This window comes from Dama dama, chromosome 12 (genome assembly GCF_033118175.1).
Source record: "Dama dama isolate Ldn47 chromosome 12, ASM3311817v1, whole genome shotgun sequence".
In the NCBI taxonomy this organism is placed as follows: Eukaryota; Metazoa; Chordata; class Mammalia; order Artiodactyla; family Cervidae; genus Dama; species Dama dama.
Genome location: NC_083692.1, coordinates 64,644,593 through 64,666,704, shown reverse-complemented (window position 1 = coordinate 64,666,704; position 22,112 = coordinate 64,644,593). Strand labels below are relative to the sequence as shown.

At 58.3% G+C, this 22,112-nt stretch overlaps 1 protein-coding gene across 1 annotated transcript in view; it reads right to left on the bottom strand.

Annotated features, from left to right (window-relative positions):
• Positions 1–22,112, bottom strand: part of SPTBN5 (spectrin beta, non-erythrocytic 5) — a 48,628-nt gene that overhangs the window by 6,672 nt on the left and 19,844 nt on the right. Inside the window, exons 18-54 of the mRNA XM_061157489.1 lie at positions 21,743–21,983; positions 21,452–21,591; positions 21,173–21,272; positions 20,255–20,425; positions 19,596–19,760; positions 18,926–19,140; positions 18,362–18,545; positions 17,941–18,141; positions 17,309–17,425; positions 16,068–16,225; positions 15,546–15,681; positions 15,184–15,329; positions 14,349–14,463; positions 14,138–14,248; positions 13,759–13,938; positions 12,374–12,577; positions 12,047–12,196; positions 11,734–11,838; positions 11,148–11,315; positions 10,497–10,646; positions 10,161–10,352; positions 9,870–9,965; positions 8,372–8,487; positions 8,173–8,287; positions 7,306–7,419; positions 6,990–7,108; positions 6,582–6,747; positions 6,152–6,340; positions 5,807–5,884; positions 5,367–5,539; positions 2,862–2,952; positions 2,578–2,724; positions 1,826–1,963; positions 1,491–1,753; positions 1,139–1,325; positions 704–916; positions 37–233 (exon numbers count right to left, since the gene is read on the bottom strand). Coding sequence (XP_061013472.1) covers positions 37–233; positions 704–916; positions 1,139–1,325; positions 1,491–1,753; positions 1,826–1,963; positions 2,578–2,724; positions 2,862–2,952; positions 5,367–5,539; positions 5,807–5,884; positions 6,152–6,340; positions 6,582–6,747; positions 6,990–7,108; positions 7,306–7,419; positions 8,173–8,287; positions 8,372–8,487; positions 9,870–9,965; positions 10,161–10,352; positions 10,497–10,646; positions 11,148–11,315; positions 11,734–11,838; positions 12,047–12,196; positions 12,374–12,577; positions 13,759–13,938; positions 14,138–14,248; positions 14,349–14,463; positions 15,184–15,329; positions 15,546–15,681; positions 16,068–16,225; positions 17,309–17,425; positions 17,941–18,141; positions 18,362–18,545; positions 18,926–19,140; positions 19,596–19,760; positions 20,255–20,425; positions 21,173–21,272; positions 21,452–21,591; positions 21,743–21,983 — 5,751 coding nt within the window. The remainder of the gene's footprint in view (positions 1–36; positions 234–703; positions 917–1,138; positions 1,326–1,490; positions 1,754–1,825; positions 1,964–2,577; positions 2,725–2,861; positions 2,953–5,366; positions 5,540–5,806; positions 5,885–6,151; positions 6,341–6,581; positions 6,748–6,989; positions 7,109–7,305; positions 7,420–8,172; positions 8,288–8,371; positions 8,488–9,869; positions 9,966–10,160; positions 10,353–10,496; positions 10,647–11,147; positions 11,316–11,733; positions 11,839–12,046; positions 12,197–12,373; positions 12,578–13,758; positions 13,939–14,137; positions 14,249–14,348; positions 14,464–15,183; positions 15,330–15,545; positions 15,682–16,067; positions 16,226–17,308; positions 17,426–17,940; positions 18,142–18,361; positions 18,546–18,925; positions 19,141–19,595; positions 19,761–20,254; positions 20,426–21,172; positions 21,273–21,451; positions 21,592–21,742; positions 21,984–22,112) is intronic.

The window sequence follows — 22,112 nt, the reverse complement described above, 5'->3', positions numbered from 1 at the left end:
CCCTGCTCCTCCCTCCTGGGCCTGGCTCCAGCGCACCTTTCTGGGTTCTGCCCACTCTCAAGGAGGGCTGCTGTCTGCTGCAGCCTCTCAATGTGCGTGGTGAATCCCTCCAGGTCCCTCCTGGTGGCCTCCAGCTGCCGCAGGAAGGCCTGTGTGGCCTCGGCACTCTGACCCATATCCTCGATGTCCAGGCCACAGCCCCGTTCTTCCAGCCAGGATTCTGCCTCCAGGAGCTGGGGTAACAAAGAGCACAGTTTTCCCTAGGCAGTGCCCTCTAGGACTCACATCTTTGAGTTCATGGCCTCAAGAATTATAGCAGTGAGTGGTTCCCAACCTGGCTGGTGAGAATCACCAGAGAGCTTGAACAACTTGCTCTGCCTCTCTCTCACCCCGTAAGATTCTGATTTGGTCTGGAATGGAGCTGAGTGTCAGCACTGCTTAAAAGTTCCAGGTGATGCAGATGTAGAGCCTTGATTGAGAATCGCTGGCTTAGACAAAACAGCAAAACCAAACCAAACCAAAGCCAGTGGGCTCATTTTCTGGGAAACATGCTGAAGGAAGACCTCGGGGTCAGGAGACCACGTAGTGGAGGCGACAGAAAATGCACAGAGATCCTGGGGCCCCACCTGCGGGTGACCTCCCAGGCCTGCCTACACTCTGGGTTCCTCATGCCCACCCTCTCGTGCCGCGCAGCACCCCTTACCTCCGTCAGGAAGGACTGGGCCTCCTGAGCCTGCTGTAGCCGCTGACGCCTCTGTGCAGCCTCTGCCCGCAGGCGGCCCATGGCGTCCTCCAGCTGCTGCACGCGGGCAGCCACATCGCGGGCAGCAAAGTGGCCAGCCTGCACCAGCTTGCGCCCTGTGCCCACCACCGCCCGGGTTAGAGCCTCGTGGCTGCTCATCTCACTCTCCAGGCTCTGTGGAGTCAGAGGAAGGTGGCATGGGACATGCTCCTGGGTGCTCCTTGGGGGACCTGGGAGTCATGTCTGAAGCCCAGTGGGACCCCACAGATTCCCCCAGACAGAACCCTGCCTCCTGACCAACAAAGAATCCTAGGACCCACAGAACCTCCCGGAGGCAGAAGCTCGCAGAACCAGAGGCGACTGTGGACAGCCCCGCCTGCCCCGCTAGGCCCACACCTGGTGCTTCTCCTGCAGGCGCCTCAGGGCACTCGGGCTCTGGCCACAGTCCCGGGCAGCTACCAGGAGCAGCTTCTGCTGCACCCAGGCCATCTCCTCGTCAGCATCCCTGAAGAACTGCAGCAGCAGGCTGCGGGCCTCCAGGGCTGTCCTGCGCTCCCGCAGGGGCACCCGCAGGCTCTCGAACCTGCAGCGGTGGAGGGTGGACCCGCGGCAGGCGGGATGCTGGTTGTCAGGATCGGGGGCCAGACTGTGACCCACACACTGCTCACCCGCTCTGTGTCCCTCGCCATGGGCTGGGCAGGCCCTGAGGAGCTGAGCTGGGGGACAGGGAGGAGGGGCAGGGGGTTACCTCTGAAGCAGCCGCTGGGCCTGCTCTTCCACATCTCGGGCCAGGCAGTGGCTTTCCTGGACACAGGCCTGGGCCTGGGCCTGGCCCAGCAGGGCCTGCGCCTGCCCGACCTTCCTGTCCACTGCTGCCTCCAGCTCCCCCTGAGCCCCCAGGAGCTCATCCAGCCCAGGCTGGTCCGGGCCCCCGATGGGGACTCTCAGCTTGAGCTCCACAGGCTCCAGCCAGCTCTCCAGTTCCTCCACACTCCGTCGCAGACGCAGGGCCTGGGGCAGAATGAGAGTGTGAGGAGGAGAGGCCGAGAGCTGTACCCAGCCCGCCCCACCACACAGCCTCACCTCACGGGCCTCCTGTAGCTTGGCTGCCCTCCTCTGGCACTGGGCCTGCAGCTCTTCCCAGAGCTTTCTCAGCTCCTGTAGCCGCTCCTGGATGGTCTCTGAGGCCGAGTGGCCATCCTGCAGCAGCCTCTGCCCCTCCTACAGCCACAACATAGAACACGCCTCGTGGACTCAGGACTACTGGTCTCAGGGCACTGGGATTGCCTTCAGCCACCATCCCACTGCTTCAGAGTCTGCGTGCTAGCTGTGTGATCTCAGGCAAATTCCTTAACCTCTCTGAGCTCATTTTCCTTATCCATATAATGGTGATAATCATGGGTATTTTGTTTAAATGGGATCAAACATTTCAGATACTTGGTAGGGCACTTTATATCAGAGGGAGACAGTCTGGGATCAGGGCATGCCCTTTGTAGGTGGAAGAGGGTAAATTTAAAAGGTGCTACGCTTCGACTCCTATACCCATAGGACTGCTGGCTGTGCCTTGACTCTCTGTCCTCTGACATCTTTCCAAGAGTTTTTAAAACTATCATGCCAAAACACTACCCTTAAAATTCTTGAAAAGGCAATATTTTTGGAGAGGGGGGCCCCAGGTAAGCCACTGTGTCTCACTACCCGTTGGTGCCTTGCATGGCATCTGTATACAGTGTATCAAAGGCTGGCCACCCAGCTGTGACTCAGGGCCAGCTGCCAGGGCTCTGTGGGGCCAGCTCCTTCTCTGGCCTGTAGCCGGTCCCCGGCGCCCAGGGCCTCACCATCTGCAGCCTCTGCTGGCGGTGTGCACGGGGGTCCACTTCCGCCTGGAGATTCTGTTGTTGCTGCAACTGGGCCTGCAGCTCCACTGGGTCCCACCAGCCCTCTTCCAGGGCCACCAGGTTCTTCTCCCTCAGCCAGGCAGCCATCTGGGCGCACAGGGAGGACGAGACTCTGCTGCTTAGGGCTCTCCTTCTCTCTAACCCCTGGGCTGCCCTGAAGAAGTGTGGCTTTCCCCTGAGGCAGCCCCTTCCCCCCATCACAGCTGCTCCCCACCGTGGCCTACCTCACAGGAGTCCTGCAGGAAAGACTGCAGTTGCCTGAGCTCCTCCAGCTGGCGGCAACGGGTCCTGGCTCGCTCCAGGAGTGCCTCTTTCCTGCAGAACGAGGGTCTCAGGGATCTCAGGCCTGCTTGCTGGGACCCGGAGCTGCGACACGTGTGTGTGTGCACGCATGCACACACACGCGCACAAGTGTGCCCTTCCAGTTCAAGACAGCCCTTTTCCCCATTTTTTAAAAACTGCTTTTTTAAAATTGGAGGATAATAGCTTTACAATGTTGTGTTAGTTTCTGCTGTACATGAACGCTGTATGTATACATGTGTATGTATGTATACATGTGTATGTGTGTATACATGTGTATGCATATATCCCCTCCCTCTTGAGCCTCCTTCCCATTCCCCAGCCCCACCCTGCTAGGTCGTCACAGAGCACTGAGCTGAGCTCCCGGTGCTATACGGAAGCTTCCTGTTAGCCATCTGCTTTACACATCGTAGTATACGTATGTGTCAACGCTACTCTCTCAGTTTGTCCCAGCCTCCCCTTCCCTCCCCATGTCCACAAGGCTATTCTCTATGTCTGTGTGTCTATTCCTGCCCTGCAAATAGGTTCATAAGTATGCATTTATACACGATATTTGTTTTTCTCTTTCTGACTTACTTCACTCTGACTCTAGGTTCATCCAGTTTTATTACTTTTTATGGCCGAGTAATATCTTATGACCCAGTTTCATTCATTTTTGTGGCAGAGTAATATTCTGCTGTATATATGTACCACATCTTCTTGATTCATTCATCTGTTGATGGACATTCAGGTTGCTTCCATACCAGGACAGCCTTTCTTGTGTATCAATTTACCCTGAATCTGGGGTTTCCTTTATAATTTAGACACACTCTACTTCCCCTTATTAGTGCCTGTTATGAGCTGAATCGTGTCCTCCAGACTCCTATGGTGAAGTCCTAATCCCCAGTACATCAGAATATGACTGCTTTTGAAGAAAGGCCTTTAAAGAAATAATTAAATTATACAAGGTCATTAGCGTGGGCCCCAATATGACTGGTGTCCTTATAAGAGGAGATTAGGACACAGACATGTGCAGAGTGTGTGATGACAAGGAAGGCCTCAGGAGAAACCAGTGCTGCCAGTATCTTAATCTTGGATTTCTGGCCTCTGGAAATAGAACTAAATTTCTGCTGTTTAGGCCACTAGTCTGTGGTATTTTGTTACGGCAGCCTCGCAAACTATTTCAGTGTCTAAACCACTTTTTGATCATATACTGCTATTAGTAAGAATTTTTGGTATTGTATGTGCATGTGTGTGTGTGTATAGATATATATACACACACACACATATACATACTGATTTATATATGTATATACCTCTGGACCAATATAGTAAGTCTATTACCATATGAACAAAAATAGCAGTTAGGAATGAGATCTATTAAAGAGATAGGAAAAGAAGTTCTAATACCTCAAGTCACCCCACCAGGGTCCATACACACCTCCCACCAGCAGAGTCCCCATGCTGGTGTGAATGTGAACCCTTGTCTCTTCCTGCTGGGGTTGCCAAAAGGTGTAAGGGGAATAGGAGAGATGCAGAAAGTTTTGGTGGAATGAAAACAGCCCCCTAGAGGATGCCAGGAGACTTAAAGGGAGGGGGTTTGGGTGGCACTGTCCCGGGGGGTGCAGCTGGGCCTGCCGGGAACCATCCAAGGGGACTAGGGGGAGGGAGTGTTGACAGAGACCAGCAAACCAATATTTTCCATCTGTCAGTCAAAGACCTTGGGTACCCAGGTGAGGTCCATGTGCAGGGGAGAGGAGAGGATAGGGCACCAGCCCAGGAGCCACAACACTGTGGGCCCTAGTGGGCTCTTTGGGAAGGATGGAGGCCCCTGCTGATCTGGGATCCAGCTTTTTCCAAATCTGCCTTGGTCTAAAGTCTGAGGGGCTGGACAGGCTGCTGAACCACATAGGCTCTTATGAGGAAAAGAAGCAGAGATTGGAGACTCATAGCCAAGTGGGCTTCAGTTAAACAGGCATAAGAAATCTGCCAACCTGCCTGCGTGCCAGGCACTGTGCCAGGACATCAAGGGTCCCTTCTCCATCCTGACCACAACCCTGAGAGGCAGGTATTGTTATCCCCTCACTGTAGACAGGGGACTAATAAGGAATGGGCCCCAAGACCCACCGAAAGTGGGCTGCACAGAAACCCAGCAGTGTCTGGCTCACTACTGTGCTCCGGATGGCCTCTTCATGAGGTTGTCTCTCTCTCAGTTTCTCAAGCATGTGCTTCTTTGTAGAAGTCACCTTTATCTCGGTGGACTGACCGTGTGCTGTCTGATTCCATAACAGGTTGACACACCGCAGGGTCGGGACAATGGGGCCCTGGCATCTGAATTCAGCCCTTGGTAAAGGCTAGGGGAGCCCAGACTAAGGGGAGAAGGGCAGGGGAAGAGCCTGATGCCTGTGCCAGCCCACCAACCACAGCCCCTCAGCCTGAGCCAGAGGTACCTCAGGAGCATGGCCTGGCACCGGCTCAGCACACCCTGGGCCTCGGGGTGTCCGCCCTGGAACAGGCTGCGGGTGGTGGCTTCCAGCGCACTCATCTTCTCCGCCTGAGCCTCCAGGTCCTGCTCACGCACCCTCTGCTTCCACAGCAGGGTCTCCACATTGGCCAAAGAGTCCTGGGAGGCGATACTGTCTACAGGCCTGCCCCTCCCAGTCCCCAGCTACCTGCTTTCCTATCAAACACATCCCCCCAATCCCTCCAGGCTATATCTGACTTTAGATTCTCAACCAGGAAAGGTATGAGGGATAGGGGTCAAGTGTTAGAATTTCCAGGGCTTGAGGGCTGGGAGCTGCCCTTGGACTGGAAATCTCAGGCAGCACTGGCTGGTTTGATCCCTAATGCTGCTCTGGCAAACCCTCCCTCACTCCTGCTGGGCACCTACCCCCAGACCCTCACTGGCTGGGCAGGCTTCCAGGCTGCAGAGCCAACTCTCCATCTGCTCCACAGAGCTCAGAACCCGCTGTCGAGAAAGGAAAAGGCAGGAGAAAGTGAGCAGAGGGTCCAGTCATGGTAGGAAGAGTGACTCTGTTGGTGGCCCAGTGGGAAACCAGGACTGGGGCCTGGCTCCACAGAAGGGGTCACAGCAGACAAGGTTTGCAGTGGGTGAGATGAGTGGTGGGTGGTGGGGAAGGCCCCTGGCACAACAGCCTCTCTAGCTTTGGCTTTGACCAGGGGCAGTGGGTTTAGCACAGGCACCAGTGGTGGGGGTGGGATGGAGGCTGCCTACCTGTAGTTCCAGGGCCTGCTGTAGGTGGAGCTGGTGCTCATGCCAGGCCCCTTCCAGGCTGCTCAGCTCCTGATTAAAACCAGCCAGGGCCTGGCGGATGTTGGGGGTGGATGGGTGCCCTGCAGCAAGCAGTCGCTGCCCAGTGCTTCGGGCCAGGCTGATGCTGTCTGTTTGGGAGTCCAGCTCAGCCTGTAAGAGGACTGGGCTCAGATCCCAGAGGCTGAGGCTCCCTGAGTGGGAGGGAAGAGGGCCAAGGGGAAGGAGGAGAGGTGGGGAAGACAACTGAGGGGGCAGGATGGACAAGGGGAAAGGCAGAGGCAGCTGACACAGAAAGAACCCAAGACAAAATTGTGGTCACAATAAGGGGGAGGAGGCCAGAGAGGAGATGAGATCCGGGAAAGGCCCCAAGGTCTTTGCATGGGCTGCTCACTTTGAGTTCCTGGTGTTCCTCCAACATGCGTTGGACCTCTGCAAGGCTGCCAGGGCTTCTCCGGGAGTCCAGCTGAGCTCGAAGCCTCTGGGCCCAGACCAGCAGTTCCCGAAGCACTGCCTGCAGCTCCTGAGCTTCGTGCAAGGCATCCAGCGACTCCTTCCTGCTCACAGGATTCATCAGCTAGTCACAGAGCCTCCAGCCCTTTTGCCCCTGTGCCTGCCACTGCCTTCTGTCCCCGAATCCCTTCAGCCAAAGAAAGGCACAGGGGTTGGGAATTAATAGGCTGGTGATACCGATCGTTATTAACGACAGAGAAAGACTCTTAGGGGAAGGCTGGGGATTGAGACGCTGCGGGGGCTGGCTCAGAGAGAGTGGTGAGGGAAAGAGACCCGGGGTTTGTACCACTTCTGGATCCTGCTCTGGAGCTGCTGCCAGCTGTCCATCATCTCCTGCTGCTGGTGGCCGAGGCCGTGGGCCACCTCAGGGCTTCTCTGGCAGACTCGACCAGCTTCACGTTCTAGTGGCTGTGTGGGAAGCCAGGGTCAGGGGCTGGGACCAGGAGGCAGGGGGCGCTCAGGAGAGCCCAGCCTGCAACTGAGACGACCTGGCTGTCTCTTGAGGTCCTGACAGCTCCCCCCCACCACCCACCCATGGGTACCCAAGGTCCTTTGGATGCTGTACGCTGGGCCTGGGCTCACTCCCCAACTCCCCAGCTGCACACCTCCACCTGGGCCTGGAGGAGGCCCATTTCCTGCTCCAGCTCCTTGTGTTTCTGCTTCAGCCTCTGCACATTGTCCAGATCTTTCCCACAGTCCAGGGCCTGGACCAGGGCGGCCTGGGGAGGAAGGGGGTCGTTACTGTCAGCCTTTGCTCCAGCTCCTCCTTCATGGCAGAGGGGTCGCTGGCCACGGGGTTTCTGTGTGGCAAGCAAGTGGCCAGCCTGATTCCCTTCTCAGTGCCTTGCATGGGCTGAAGCAGGCCGCTGGCCCTGACCAGATGTCCCTCCTGCTGTGAAGGAGGAAGATTCCCAGAAGACACTTCGGTCTGGAGGTTCCCCAGCGGCAAGAACCTCTATGGTGTGGAGCCTCCACACGCGCTCTCACTTGACCCTCATGCCTTTGCAGGGAACCGAGATGGAACAGCCTGGTTGTATAGGAACCAGACGGGCAGTAAGAACAGAGCTCTCTGCATGCCCAGAACAGGGTACCACCTTCTTAACAGGGTGCTTCCCAGGCTGCGTACAACTCTCTCGCCTCTGCCAGTGTCTCCCATGTGTCGGCTGACACAAAGCCCAGCAAACCTCCCGTGGGTTCTGGCTTTGCTCAGGGACTACAGAAGACACATGGGGAGGAGGGGTTGCTCCGGCCTCTGGACTCACAGTGCTTCTGGGGGAGAAAGGAAGCATGTAGGACCAGCCTCCGGGAAGCAAATGGGGGCTTCTAGGTCCAGAGTTGACTCTAAGAGCCCCTGGCAGACCCACTGATGGCCCCCTGGTGGGACCTGCCTCCAAGTACCCAGCTGAAGAGGAGAGGTGGGCCAGGGGTGGGAGGCACTGTTCCCTGGCTGCGTCAGCTCCTCCACTGCTTACCTTCTCCCTGACCTGCTGAGTGATGTCATCAAGCTTTTGGGACAACCCGTGTATCTCCAGGGCTGCTTCTAGCTGCTGCTGGTATCTGAGCAGGTTGCCATGGAAACTGTTCCACCTGAGGGAGAGGGTGTAAGGCTGAGTCTGGGGTGGACCCTCAGCCCCCTCTCCCAGCCCCACTGCTTCTGGCTCTGGGACTGGCCTGTTGTTGAGCTGCTGTTGCCGCTGCCAGATGGTCTTGAGTTGCTCAGTGTCCTGCGTATTGAGCTGCGGTGAGAAGTCAGTGATGCTCCTGATGCGGGCATCATTCACCGTGTCCTGTGGGGGCATAGGATGCGGGCATTGATGGCACCAGCTCTGAGTCCCTTCTTCGTGCTGCAGTCTCTACTTGGAGTGTCTGCTTGGGCCCAAGAGAGCTTGAGGAATGGCGTGTTTGGTGGTAGCTGCTTCCTCTGCGTGGTCATCCCACCCCATGCCAGGTGCCTTGAGTAAGATACTCCTGGGGCAGGGAGCCCAGGGGAAGCCCTCCGGGACCAGGAGGGAGCCGGAGGGCAGGCATGCATTGGTGAACAGAAGCTTTTAAAGTGAAAATGCATCTTCTCAGGTAAGAAAAGCCAAGTAAGGGACTGAATGAAACAGTGAGCACCAGCCTCCTTAGGTTAGGGTGTCCCTGTCCTTGGGAGTCACCGGGCTGAGAATGCCATTGTGTGGAGCTCATGGCCACAAGGGGAGAGGATCCTCGAGAGTGGGAAGGCTGCAGGTGTCCTGCCCCAGGAAAAGCTCCTTGCGTTTGTCTACATTTCCTAAGCGCTTCCCAAGAGGTGTCTCATGTGAGGTGAGAAGGGAAGGGGGGTTCTCTCACAGAAGCCAAAGCAGAGCTCAGAGACCAACATGGTGAATTTATGGCAGAGCCAGGACTCAAGCCCAGCTCCTCAAGTCTATCTAGCACTCTTTCTACTAAAGCTTCTGGAATAGCAGTGGCTGTGAAATCCTACTAGTAAAGGCTCTTAGATTGAAGCACTAAAGCCTTTTACAAAGTCATATACTTCATTCAGGGGGTGAGGTTAGCAAGTCTGGGCTCTTAATACGTGACTGTGAATACACTTGGCTAATTTCTACACCACCTAAGAGAAACTGATTTTGGTGGTGGGTATGAGGGGGTTGGTGAGGAGATGTTGAATGAGGGTTCTGAGCCACTGCAGTTTATTGATTAGCTATTATATCCAACCATACATGCATTCATTAAAAAAATTTTTTTGGAAATAATCATAGGTGCACAAGAATTTGCACCAGTGTATAATGAAGGCCCAGGTACCCTTCCCCCGGCTTCCCCCGATGGTAACGGCTTATGCAACTACAGTGCAATATGAAAATCAGGGCATTGACTGGTATACCTGTTAACTACACTACAGATTTTATTCAGAGTTCAGCAGTTTTTACTTGCACACATCTGTGTATGTGTGGAAAAGTATCACTCCAGGCAGTTTTATCATATGTATAGACTCCTGTAACCATCACCATTCATATGTGCTCTCTTACCTATGAGAGATGAAGTTTAAAGATGAAGAAACTAAGACTCGGCAAGGTGAGGGAGCCTGCCTAAGCAAGCGCAGGTCGTTAAGCAGAGAGCTGACACAAGGGCCCACCTCTGGCTCCAGAGCCCACACTTGGTCACTATTTCCTGATGCAGGGCACCTTACCCTGGCCCAGACTCCTCGGAGCTTGCGGAGCTGCCTGTGGAGCTGCTGGCAGTGCTCAAGGTCCTGGCCCAGGTTGCTGACATTCACCATCACCTCCTGTGGGGGCCATGGGTTGGGAAGGCTGTACTCTGAGCACCCAGCCCTGGGGGTACCTAGCCCCCAGGCACCCAGCTGCTAGGGGCAGTGCTGGGGCAGGTGGTGACTTGGGGAACTTCCTGCCGGGGACCCCTCCTCCATCTGCCAGCCCCACAGCCCCACTGCCAGCTCTGTCCCTGCCCAGCAGGGTCTCACCATCTCCTGGATCCAGGCCTCTGCAGCATCCGCTCTCTGCAGGAACTCCAGGATGTTCCGCTTGTCCTCCAGGTCCTTGCCCCGGAGAGCCACTGCCTGCCTCAACTTCTCCCAGTGCTCCTGCAGCTCCCGCAGCCTCTGAGAGATCTCTCCCTCCAGAGGGTGGCTCTGTGCTAGGAGAGCCTCGCCCTCCTGGGGAGAGAGGGGAGATGCTGATCGTCACTCTTCCTCCTGCTTTTTCTCCATCACAGGCTCCCCCTGCCTCAGACCTTTCCCCTTGGCCACCCTGGAGTCCTCACTGTGGGGCAGGGTGGGGGCTGAGGGACTGACTGTTACCTTGACAACAGAGCTTATCATCTCCTCCCGGGCCTGGACCTCGGCCTCGAAGGCCTGGTGTTTCTGCAGGTGTCTCAACTTAGCTTTCAGGTCCCCAGGAGGGACTGGCGCCTTCAGCTGCTGGAGTCGCTCCTGGATCCAGTCCTCGGCCTGGTGGGGGTGGGGACATGAGTCTCACAATGCTGATGGTCCACAGAGATGTCCCACATGCTTGCCCTCAGCTGTGCCCAGAGAGTGGACTGCTGGCCTGAGGGGAGGGCTGGGCAGTGCCTGGTAAATAAGACCCAGCAGTCTGGGCTCAGCTGGTCCCCCAGCCACAGGAAGGGGCTGGGTAGGGACCATGGGTGGGACCTCATTTTGGAGGTGAGGCTCGTTGGCCCCAGGACCCTGGACCGCTCTGCTCCCTCGCAGCGCCTCTCTTTTCCCTGGGTCTGTGAAAGCTTAGGAAGCAGTGGGGTCTCCACACACAGGGTCTTCGAATCAAATGTCTGGGCTCCAGCATGGCCTCTCAGAAAGCCATTTAACTCTCCAAACTTCAGTGTCCTCATCACAGGGCTGTGGTGAGGCCTGAATAATCTGCAAAGGTGGACATCATCTGGAACTGGGAGATGTGGCCCAAGTGGATGGCACTGGGCTGGGGTGGTCTCTGACCTGGGTGGCGGCCCTGACGAAGGCAGCCATCAGCAGGGAGGTGTGCAAGGCATGTTGCCGACTCTCCACCAGTTCCTTCACCCGAGCCCGGCGCTCCAGCACTGTGCAAAGCAGGTCCTGTGCCCTGGGGCCCCCGAGCATCTTCACTTGCTCACACAGAGCTGTCTCCTGTGGGCAGGGTCAGGGGTCAGGGAGCAAAGCCTGCTGCTCTTCCACTCAGAGGCTGGCCCACAGGGAAGACCTGCTCTCGCACTGCATGGCCTAGGGCTGGCTGGTCCTCCCAGCAAGCCAGAACCAGCCCTGGCTTTCACCAGACTGTCCCCCTTGGCTCCCCTGTGACCATGTGATACGGAGCCACGTGGGCCCTGTGTGCCCGCAGTGTGGTCCACCCTGTCCCAGGCCCTGCTCCTGAGCCACACATCCCACTCTGCTCAGTCAGCTCTGACCAGGGGCTCCTAGCCGCCCAGGCCACCCCCGTACATCAGCGTTACTATGGGTACACACCAAGCCCCCCACATCCCCCACTTGGAACTCTCCAAATTCCCAGGCTGCCCCCATCCCACCTCTGACTCCCTGAATCCATTACCTTCTCCTCCTGTGCAGCCAGCACCTTCTGGAAGGTCTCATGCTTGTGGATCAACTGCTCCACCTCTTCAACCGAGCTCCCCAGGGCACCGGTTTTCAGGAGGACCTGCTTCAGTCCATGGAGAAGTCAGAGAGGCTACCAGGGATGGTCCAGAGTGTCAGCCCCCGCCCCCATTTCTAGCCATCTGGGCTGAGGCAGGACACAGCCTCTGAGCTCCACATCAGGGCAAGAGCCAGTGTCCCAGGAAGCAAGAGAATGAGCCGGGGAGAGGAGCGAAGAGGAACTAGGGAGGCTCCGGGGTGAGGGCACTTGCCTCCCGGGCCTTGAGGATCTCGTCCAGGCGGCCACACTTCCTGAGGAAGAGCTGCTCCCGGCCCACGGCCTGGAGCCTCTCCTGCTTCTGCTCCCAGGCCTGGAACACCCGCTCCCGCTTGTCCCGCAGGTCTTGCAGCCTGTCCCGGACCTGAGGATGGGCACACGGGAGCCTGCGCTCCAGAGAGCTGCCTGCACGGGACAGACGTGGGTCCCCAGGGGAAGCCTCTGAGGAGCGACTGGTGTGGCACAGTGGGGTAGGCCACAGGGATCAGGTGCAGGCTTGGTTCACGGAGGCTGGGGGGTGGCACCGGGAAAGGGGGCCTACCTCCTTGATGCATGTCCCTGCAGCCAGAAGCGCCTGCTGGCCCAGCTGGGCAGCCTGCTGGTACCGCTCCTCCCGGGCCTCCAGCACGGCCCGAAGTTGTTGGTGGGTGCTGAGCTCCAGTGGGCCACTCCTGGGCCCCTGGGAGCTCGCCTCCACTTGCAGCTCCTGCCACACGCTGGCCGCCCAGGAGGTGTAGTCCCGTACCTGGATCCCAGGGAGATGGAGGGAGAGCTGGGCTGGGCGGCAGAGAACTGGGCTCTGAGACACAACCACAGCCCGCCTGGATCCACTCACACACGCACTGGAGCAGCCCGAGCTGTCCCGGGCCAGACCTCAGATGAGGCTCGTGAGGCCTGTGGTCACCTGGATCCTCCGCTGTCATCCAACCCAATCCTCCCAGGTCACTAAACTTACACAAGGGCCAAGCCAGCCTCCCCCTGCCCTGCCTGGCACTTCTCTCCACCCTGGGTTTTCACTGCCCTTCTTGCTTAGAAGTTCTTTTCCTTTCTTCCATCCCTTCCAATCTTCTATGTTCAAGCGCCAAGGCCTTCCTTCCCTTGTGGAGACTCCCCTGTCCCCTGACATCTCACTGCCTGCCTTATCCTCTGAATCTCTGGTTTCATATTTATAAACGGTCTTCTGTTGATTTGCATACAAACACAAGTTAGAGCTGGAGGGGCCTTAGATCCTAGTCCTGACAGCTCAGTACACAGATGAAGCAGGGGAAATGGCACAACAAGCGTGCAGGAGATTGTAACCTCCAGGCACTCACACACAGGGGTAACAAGCTGGGGTCAGTGCCTTGCTCAAGCCCACGCTGCTAGAAAGTGGCAGAGGTGGGTCTCTAAACTCAAGCCTTTTTACTGTGTTACAGTTTGAGTCTCCCAGTCTACCAGGTACCAGGACAGCCCAAGGCCAGAGCCCTCTGTCAATCTGACTCCCAAGGCTCGTCTCCCAGCTAGACAAGCTCCCTGATGGCAGTGATTCCATCTTACATAGGCTCTGTATCACCCCCTCTCCCCACCCACAGCTCCTAGCAGAAAGCGCAACACAGATGTTACAAGAGACACTGGCTGATCCAGAGGTCACTGTCTAGGACATTTGGGTCTCTAGTTAAGGGCTTTCCTGGACTGTTTTTCCTCCTGAGCTCTGGCTGGTACACTGTGTCCTGACTGCACTGTCACACACGAGCTGGTGTCAACCCAAAACTAAGGAGTCAACTGTTGCACCCCCGTACTAAGCCCTCTGACAGGCTGAGGCGGACTACAGCATGTGTTCACACCTGTTTTGCCTCCAGAGCTGGAGGGCCTCATTAATGTATGCACACTCATAGCATCACACACACATACACACACACAAAGCCCTGGGGAAGGAAGAACCCTCACCGCCACGTGGAAGCGGGCCAGAAGCCATGCCCGCTCCAGCTGGGCCCGGCGCTGCTCTGCTCGCAGCTTCAGGGTCTCCCAGGCCTGCACCAGGGCCTGCTGCCTCTGCTGTACCGCATGGGCCTGCGGCCTGGGCCCCAGCCTCTGCACCTCGCTTCCTGTCTCTAGCAGCTCCTGCAGCTGGGGGCAGGGTGGGGATAAGAGGGAAGGGTCATGTCCTAGAGGCTGAAGGGCCTGCCCTGTCCCACAGCTCCCCCTGGGGCCCTGCCTTTGGTGCACAGTAGGCCTGACTGGCAGCTCCGAGAGTGGGGGAAAGCTGCAGAGCAGACGGGCAGGCCTGAGGGGCCCCGAGGGGGAGAGGCCCCAGACCTGGGCTCACCTGCTGCTCAGTGCCCATGAGTTCACGTTCCAGCCCCTCATGTCTCCTCAGCTGGGCCTCCAGCCCACGCAGGTCCTGGGCCACATCACAGGGGAGGCTGGTGGTTTTCTCCTGAGGAAAGGAGACAGCCGAGGGGATCAGGAATGGAGGGTGGGATGCTGAGGCAGGATCCACTTCTAGAAAGAAACCTCCCCCCATCCCTGGCTCACACCTGGACCTGGGTGAGGGCTTCCAACATGTCTCGGTGAACCTTGAGAGTGGTCTCGGCATCTCGGAGCAGGCGGCCTCGGGCCTGGGTCAGCTCCCACAGCTCCGACCAGGCAGCCCTGCTCACGGGAGATGGGTAGCAGATCAGCCATTGATTTAGCGCCTCATTTCACCCCTTGCCAGGCTGGTTAGCCCTCCTCCTCTCTGCACTTTATCCAGGACTGGTCCACAACATCACTTCCAAACCCTCCCTCCTGTCTGGTCACGGCCCGGGAGCCTCGCTTTCTGCCTTTGCTTTGAATTCAGTCCTCTGCTGTTGTCACACTCAACACTTTACTAATTTCTGAGCTCTTTGATACTCCTTATGTCTTGTGCCTTCAAGTCTCAATAAGTCAATCAGACTGTAATTTCTCTTTTGCACTCCTGATGTACTCAGCAAACTCTCCCTGAGCTCCTAGGGCTGGGTCGGGCTAGGGGTTATGACCTGGGACGACCCTGCCTCAAATCTCACAGGTTGGAGGAGGATTCAAACCAGCCCGTGGGGAGCCAGGCAGTCTTCCCACAGCCCCTCCAAGTCCTGAGAGCCAAAGGTTTGGAAAAGTGCCCCTGGGGGTCTGGGCAGGGCTCTCTGACCAGCACACCCCTCGTCACTTCCCTTCACAGCCCACAGTCACCCGTGGCACAGCCCCCCAGGCAGGCTTGGCATCCGTGAAAGCAGTCCTCCCCACCAGGGCAGACAGAGCAAGTGTGGCCCTGGGCACATGCGGCCTAAGTCCCCCGGGACCCGTCTGCTCAGCACCCTTCCCCGAGCCCATGCCCTGGGTCCGCCTGGCACTCACTGCAGATCCTGTTGCATCTGATGGGCCCTGGGGGCTGCTCTGTGCCCTCGTTCCAGCAGGTTCTCTGCCAGCTGCCGGCAGGTTGCCACCCACTGGCCACCCATCTCTACTTTGTGCTGAAACTTGACAAATTTGGTGCAGAGGTGCTGAGGAGAGACGGGAAGAGGTGATAGGGTGGCCCCAGCTGGCAAGACAGCAAGCAGCCCGGGGAGCGAGGCCCCTCACTGACATCTGGGCGATGGGTTGGATGGCTGCAGCTCCTGCCCCCACTACTCAGAAGGCCTGTCCTCAGCCAGGACTCATAACCCAGGGCCCCCTTCTACACACAGCCCAGCACGCCCCTGCCCCCAGCCTCTTCTCACCAGGACATTCTCATAGTCCTCCCCAAGGCTCTCTCCTCCTCCAGCCACTTGCTTCCGGCTAGCCAGCCAGCCCTGCAGATTCTCAGCCTCCCTCATGAACTCGTGCAGATTCAGGGTCCCCTCCAGCTCCCGGTCCCTGTGGGGGTAGCCCATGGTTTCCCCGAAGTTAGTTGCCCACACACCTGAGGACAGCTGACCCAGCCAAAGTGGGTGGCCTGAAGGAGGAGGTTATTCATGTTTCCTGCCTAAGCTTGAGGCTGGGGATTCGGGGAGAAGTAAACATAAGAAGGCCAGAGTAGGGCAGGTGAGGGTAGGGGGAGGAAATGGGGAGCTGGCGACCCAAGTTCCTGCCCAGCAGGCACTCACTGAAGAATTTATGAAAGGAAGGGAGCAATACACAGCAAGGAGCCGTCTATCAGCTCTGTGGACCTGGGGTCACGAGCTCCTTCCAATCAGAGTTAAGGTATGGAAACAACCGTGGCCAGGTCACCTAAGCCTGGGGAGAGGTACAGCGCCCCTCACCGTGTGGCCGCCAGCTCCTGCAGGGCCTGCAGCCGCTCCCGGAGCCTCTTCTGCACCACACCCAGCTGTGCAGGGGCCTCCGGGCCAGTGAGGGTTTGAGCTCTCCGGCCAACCTCCTCCACGGAGCTCCAATAACGAGCCAGCTCCTGTTGCAGGGCCTGCCAGGACACAAGGCTCAGGCTGGGTGATTTATTCATCTATCCATCTACCCACCCTCCTGACCATTCAACCCACTGATCACACACCCATCCTATTCCTCCTTCCACTCACCTATCCACCCACTCACCCATCCACCCACCCTGACCCATCTGCTTACTCACACACCGATCACTCATCTACCCAACAGTGATGGGAGTTCTTATTGCTCCAAGAAAGTGAAAACACAGTCTGTGCCTGCAGAGGGCTCACTATTTAGGAGGACAGTGAACACTGGGTCCTCTGGACCAACGAAGAGAGGCCACGGGAGGCAGGTACTGGGTCCCAGTCTCCCAGTATGAAAACAGATGGAGTCAAGTGAGCAGCCCAGGATGCCCAGGACATGAAAGCTCCATGAGGCTTTGGCTATGGGCACACCCCTTAGAAGTGGCCCCCCCTAAAGCCCTCAGTCACAGGACCCTCAAACACTGACCACTAGGGATAGGTAGACAAAAAGCCCAGACAGGTGGACACTTCAGTGGTAACAGAAACCAGGATTGCTCGGGATTCAGGGCTCACATGTGGTTCTGAGAGTCAGATTCCAGGAAGGATTGAGGGTGTTCCAGGCCTCTCTTACTTTAATTGGGGATGCTGATGGCGTAGGTTTCAGGGATGGTTAACTCAAAGGGTGATATTCAAAGTGTGGGAAGGAGAAGCCTGTGGAAGATGTGGGGATGGCTGGAACAGGTGACCCCCAAGACAGCAGGAAAGTGCCAGGGGGAGGAAAAGAAGCTAGAAGAGAAGGCAGAGAAATCCTGAGGCCACAGGAGTGTGAGCCACTATGGAGATGCAAGAAGGGGGTGGGCTCTTCAAAGGGGTGGTGTCTGAAAAGGGGGGACAACTGGGGGTGAACAGGGGCCACTGCAGGGTTTGGGCGGGGGGAGTGGTGGTGGTTGGGGGGAAGGGCTGAACAGTCTTCAGGAAGAAAGAGCAGGGCTCTGCCTCGGAGAAGCAGGATGTGCCCTTTGGGCGTGTGATAGACCCGTTCCTCATGGCCTGTCATCACCCCAGTCCAGACCACAGCAGGGAAGCTCAGCACACACTACCTGGTGCTTCTTAATGAGCCTGACGGTGGCTGTCTCATCCCCACCATAGTCCTGGCTGCTCACCAGTGGCCACTTCTCTTCCACCCAGTCCTCCAGCTCTGATGTGTCCAGGAAACACTGGCAAGAATGGAGTCATCTCACCTTGACATTTCCAGATGGACCCTCCATCACCCCTTGGGGACATCACACAGGCAGAAAAAAGGCTTCTGTTCCCATGGAGACCAGGCAGCTCTAGGCCCTGAGTTCTCACCACTGACCCAGCTCCCTGAGAGCTCCAGGTCCCACAGACCTCACCCGAAGAGGCTGCCCAACTTTATCTACTTCCCCTGACCCTGTGTGGAGAAGGCAATGGCAACCCACTCCAGTACTCTTGCCTGGAAAATCCCACTGACAGAGGAGCCTAGTAGGCTGCAGTCCATGGGGTCGCTAGGAGTCGGACACAACTGAGCGACTTCACTTTCACTTTCATGCATCGGAGAAGGAAATGGCAACCCACTCCAGTGTTCTTGCCTGGAGAATCCCAGGGATGGGGGAGCCTGGTGGGCTGCTGTCTGTGGGGTCGCCCAGAGTTGGACACGACTGAAGTGACTTAGCAGCGGCAGCAACCTGACCCTGTGGCCTCTGCATCATACCTGCTGGAGGGCAACAGCCTGCTGCAGGTGCCGGGCCTGGGCCTCACACGCCTGTTCCAGATCCGCCCAGCGGCCTTCCAGCTCCTGGCACCGCTGCACGATGTGCTGGGCCTGGGGGTGCCCGGAGGCTGCGAGGTGTCGCCCGGAACCCAGCACCCGTTGCACTTGTCCCTGGTGGGCTCCCACCTCCGCCCGGAGCTCCTGCCACAGAACAGTGGAAGGGCTGCCGCCTCAGGGCACTCCTCAGCCACAGGGGGCCCAGAACAGAGCCGTGGACGCGGCTCCAGGGCCCAGGATGACTTGCAGGCAGAGAAGGGCTGGGGGCAGAGACTTGGAAATCAGGACTCCTGAGTCATGGAGGAGGGCATCCGGGCTCTGGGAAAGGCTGTCAGGGATCCTGGGAGGAAACAGGGACCATTACCTCGTGCTTGTGGAGAAGGCGGTGGGCACCATCTGGGTACTTAGCAGAACTGGGGATGGGCACAGGCATATGCTCTGCCACCCACGTGAGCTCTGCGTCGCTCAGGTGGTGGAAGTGGTACAGCTCAACTGAGGCCTGCAGCTGCCATCGCCGGGTGGCCAGATGTCCCTGCAGGGCCTTGAACCTGGGTGGACAGAGACAGAAAGGCTGGGAACAGGCGAGGTCCGTTGCTCAGCGCTTTCCTCATCCCAGTCAGGGGCCCACAAAGGAAGAGGCAGGGACCAGGGAACATCACCTGAAGATGGGGAGGCAGCTGGAAAGGCCCAGGGCCCAAACTCCCACCCGGATGACCTCCCTGGCTTCAGACTGTGGGGAGCTTAGGATGCCTGGCTGGGGTCTCTGACTCTCCTACCTCAGAAGTGACTCCACTCATAAGGGAAGAAGGCACGGACAACCTCAGGGCCTTGAGGTGCTGCCCTGCTGGGCCACTGGCTGAAATGCCCTCAGGTTCATATGGTGGCAGTTACACACAGTGGGGTGGAGGTGGGACAAGCAGCTGAGTACCTCTGGAGGTATTTTTCGGTCTCCTCCACGATGGCCTGGGAACTGACCACCTGATGGGCCTCGGGGACAAGGGTAGCCATCCTGCTGGCCAGCGCCTGGCTCTCGGCCTCCAGCTGGCAGTGCTGCTTCTGCAGCCCCCGGCTGGAGCCCAGGTCCTGCCCCATTTCTGCCCTCTGCAGGGTCCCCTCTAGCCGCTCCATCTTCTCCTTGGCTTCCTGGGGAGGGATACAGGGCGCTGCCTTAGGCTGCCCATGTGCAGACTGGCAAGTGGCCCTTCTTGGATGCTAAGGCTGCAGGGCTAGCAGCACGCCAGATTCACCAAGGACCGTTTGGGGACCTCTGTCCCCGCCACTGTCCACCTCCAACCTGCGGTGCCCAATCCTTCTCCCAGAACCTCATGAGTGTCCCCATCCTCTCTCACTTCTGCCTCTCAGGGAGACTCAAGTCATGTTGAGCACGCCCGGGCACACAGGGAGCAGTCCTGGATTGGCCAACGGTGGGTAGCCGGGGTCAATGGGCCACAGGCTAGAGACCTCCAAAGGCTGCAGGACTTTCCAGGGCTGCTCCAGAATCAGCAGGGCGCCCCAACTCCTCCTCTCCCCACTCCCTCTCCTGTCTACTCAGCCCAGCCTCGGGCTCCCTCCTGGGTCTTCCTCTCTCTTGGACCCACCTGTAGCAGCCGCAGGAGCTGGTCCTGCTGCCGAGCCTGCTGGAGCTGCTTCCCACGCTCTGCCATCTTGCGTCTCAACTCTTCCCACTTGCTACTTAGGTCCTGAAGCCTGGCTTGCACGTCCTCCTGGGCATGGGGCCTGCTGCCCAGCAGCTCTCTCCCGACCTGCAGTGGACACAAAGGCCTGGGGCATCTGGTTGAGCTGCTGATACTGGGAGTGGCTGTGGTGGGCTGGGTCCAGGGGGCAGCAGTGGGAGTGACTGGTTGCAAACTGCACTCCACAGGCCGCAAGGACTCCTCTAGCTGTTTGCGTGGCCCCAGATCTGTGGGCACTGGAGGGAGGGCTGTCCTCTGATGCCTGGAAATAGTGTGGGGTGAGCAGGCACTGGACAGCTGGTGGGAGGACTGTGTCCAGGTGGAGGCAGCAGGCTCTGGGGCTGCCTCTTAGACTTGAGGGGAAGGGACGAGAAAAGCTCTCTGGGCTGGTTTGCATGCTAATACTGAGGATGCCTGCTGAATGAAGGAGGAAGCTAGGGGATGCTAATGCCCTGGAGACTGAGATCCTTTCTTCCTGCAGTGACTGTGCTCCATGAGAATGTGCTGTGTAGTGGAAACATGAAGCCGAGCAGACCCCGCACCCTGGGCCCAGCGTCCCTCACCTGCTGCAGGCCCTCCACATGCCCCTGGGTGGCCGCCAGCTCACGCGTGGCTGCCTCGTGCCGCCTGAGTTTCCTCAGGATGTTGCTGGGGTCTCGGGATGGCTCGTCCACCAACATCCGCCCCTTCTCCTGCATCCACAGCAGCAACTCCACCACATCCTGCTTCCACTCCTGCCCGGGAACCAGGGGAGGGTGGTTATTACAGAGCGGGGTGAGGCTGGTATGAGGACCTCGTGGAAGAGGGGTCTGAGGGTGCCCCAAGGGGAAGAGCAGGATGCGGAACCAATCCTAGGGTGCAGGAGAGGTGCGGGGCAGGGGTTACTGCTCCAAAGTGGGAACAAGGAAAGAGAGATGGGGAGAAAAATGTTTCAGGGAAAGCAGCAGAAAGAAGCCAGAGAATCAGGGAGAATCAGGGTCTGGCCTCACAGTGCCCAGTGCCCAGAGAGGAGGGGTGTCTGGCCAGGTGCCCCCTGATTCAGCACATCAGATCATGGATGGCCCTCTGTGTCCAGGAGGCCTGTGGATTAGCCCGGCTTTGAGCCCCCATCGTGGGCAGAACAGACATCCAACAGAGTCAAGCTTGGCAGCTGGAGCCCAGGGCCCATGCAAGAGCCTGAAGCATGGCCAGAAATGCTGGGGCTGGGGAGCAGCTGGCCGAGGGAGGGGCCTAGGCTTTGGGTCCAGCCCTGTCTCTGAGCAGAGTGGCCTGAGCCTTGGTTTTCCTCAACTGGAAAAATCAGAGTCATAATACCCATCTCACAAGAGGTGCTGGGAGGGTCAGTAAATGCGTGGGAAAGTGCTTTGTAAACCGTGCAGTGCCCCGCACAGCGCACAGCTGTAGTTCAGCAGCAGACTCTGAGGCATTCCTCCCAGGATGGTCTCATGCACTGTGGCGGGGGGCGGGGGGCAGCCCCTCACCTGGAGCTGGAGGGAGGCTAGCAGCTGCCTCCTTCTCTGCTCACTCCTCCCCTGGACCCTGGTCCACCGCGCCTGGATGCTCTGAAGCTGCTCTCTGACCCTGGAGGGCAGATGGAATTGGGGAAGGTAGGCGGAGGCTCCACTCTGCCTGAGGCCCACCACAAAGGTCGGACCCACCACAGCCCAGGGTTCACCCCGCTGTCCCCCCGCTCCCCGGGCACTCTCCCAGCCTCAGGGTAATGGGCTATGTAGGCCCTGCCCAGACAGGCCCAGGCTCACTTGTATGCAGCGGGGTGTTGGCTCTGAGCCAGCTTTTCGCCACGCGCCCGTAGATCCTCTGCTCTAGAGCCAAGGGCTTCCAGCAGCTGTCCACGCTCCTGGTGCTGCTGCAGCAGTCTCTGGGTCTCTACCACGCCCTCCTGGAGACACAGAGATGGGTCAAGCTGAGAAGAGGGGAGTGGTCAGCACCATCTCACCCACTGCCAACCCAGGGGCCCCGCGCCCAGCCTGGCTTCAGGCTCCTACTTCCTGGGGAAGGCGCATCCCAGCTGCACACCCCCAGCTCCGTACCTGGAGGCCGTCCAGCCGTAGGAAGGCCTCATGGTTGGCACAGGAGGCAGTGAAACCATCCACGTCTCGAACAAACTTCTGCAATTCCAGCCCCTCCTGCAGTTGCTGCTGTCTTTGCTCCCAGGCGGCCTTCAACTCCTGGCTTTGGTGGCCCAGGAGCCTCAGGGCACTAGCCACCTCTCGGAAGTCTGGGGAGCCCGAGGCTGCCATGGGCTGGCCCTTTGTCCCCAGCTGCTGCAGCCTGTCCAGGACGACAGGCAGAGGGTCAAACCCTGTCTGCTCCCTGGGCCAAACTTCTTCCCCTCTGGCCTCCACAGTTCATTCATCTGGGAGCTCTGAGGTGAGGGTAACTGGCAGGGGTCTGAGGTGG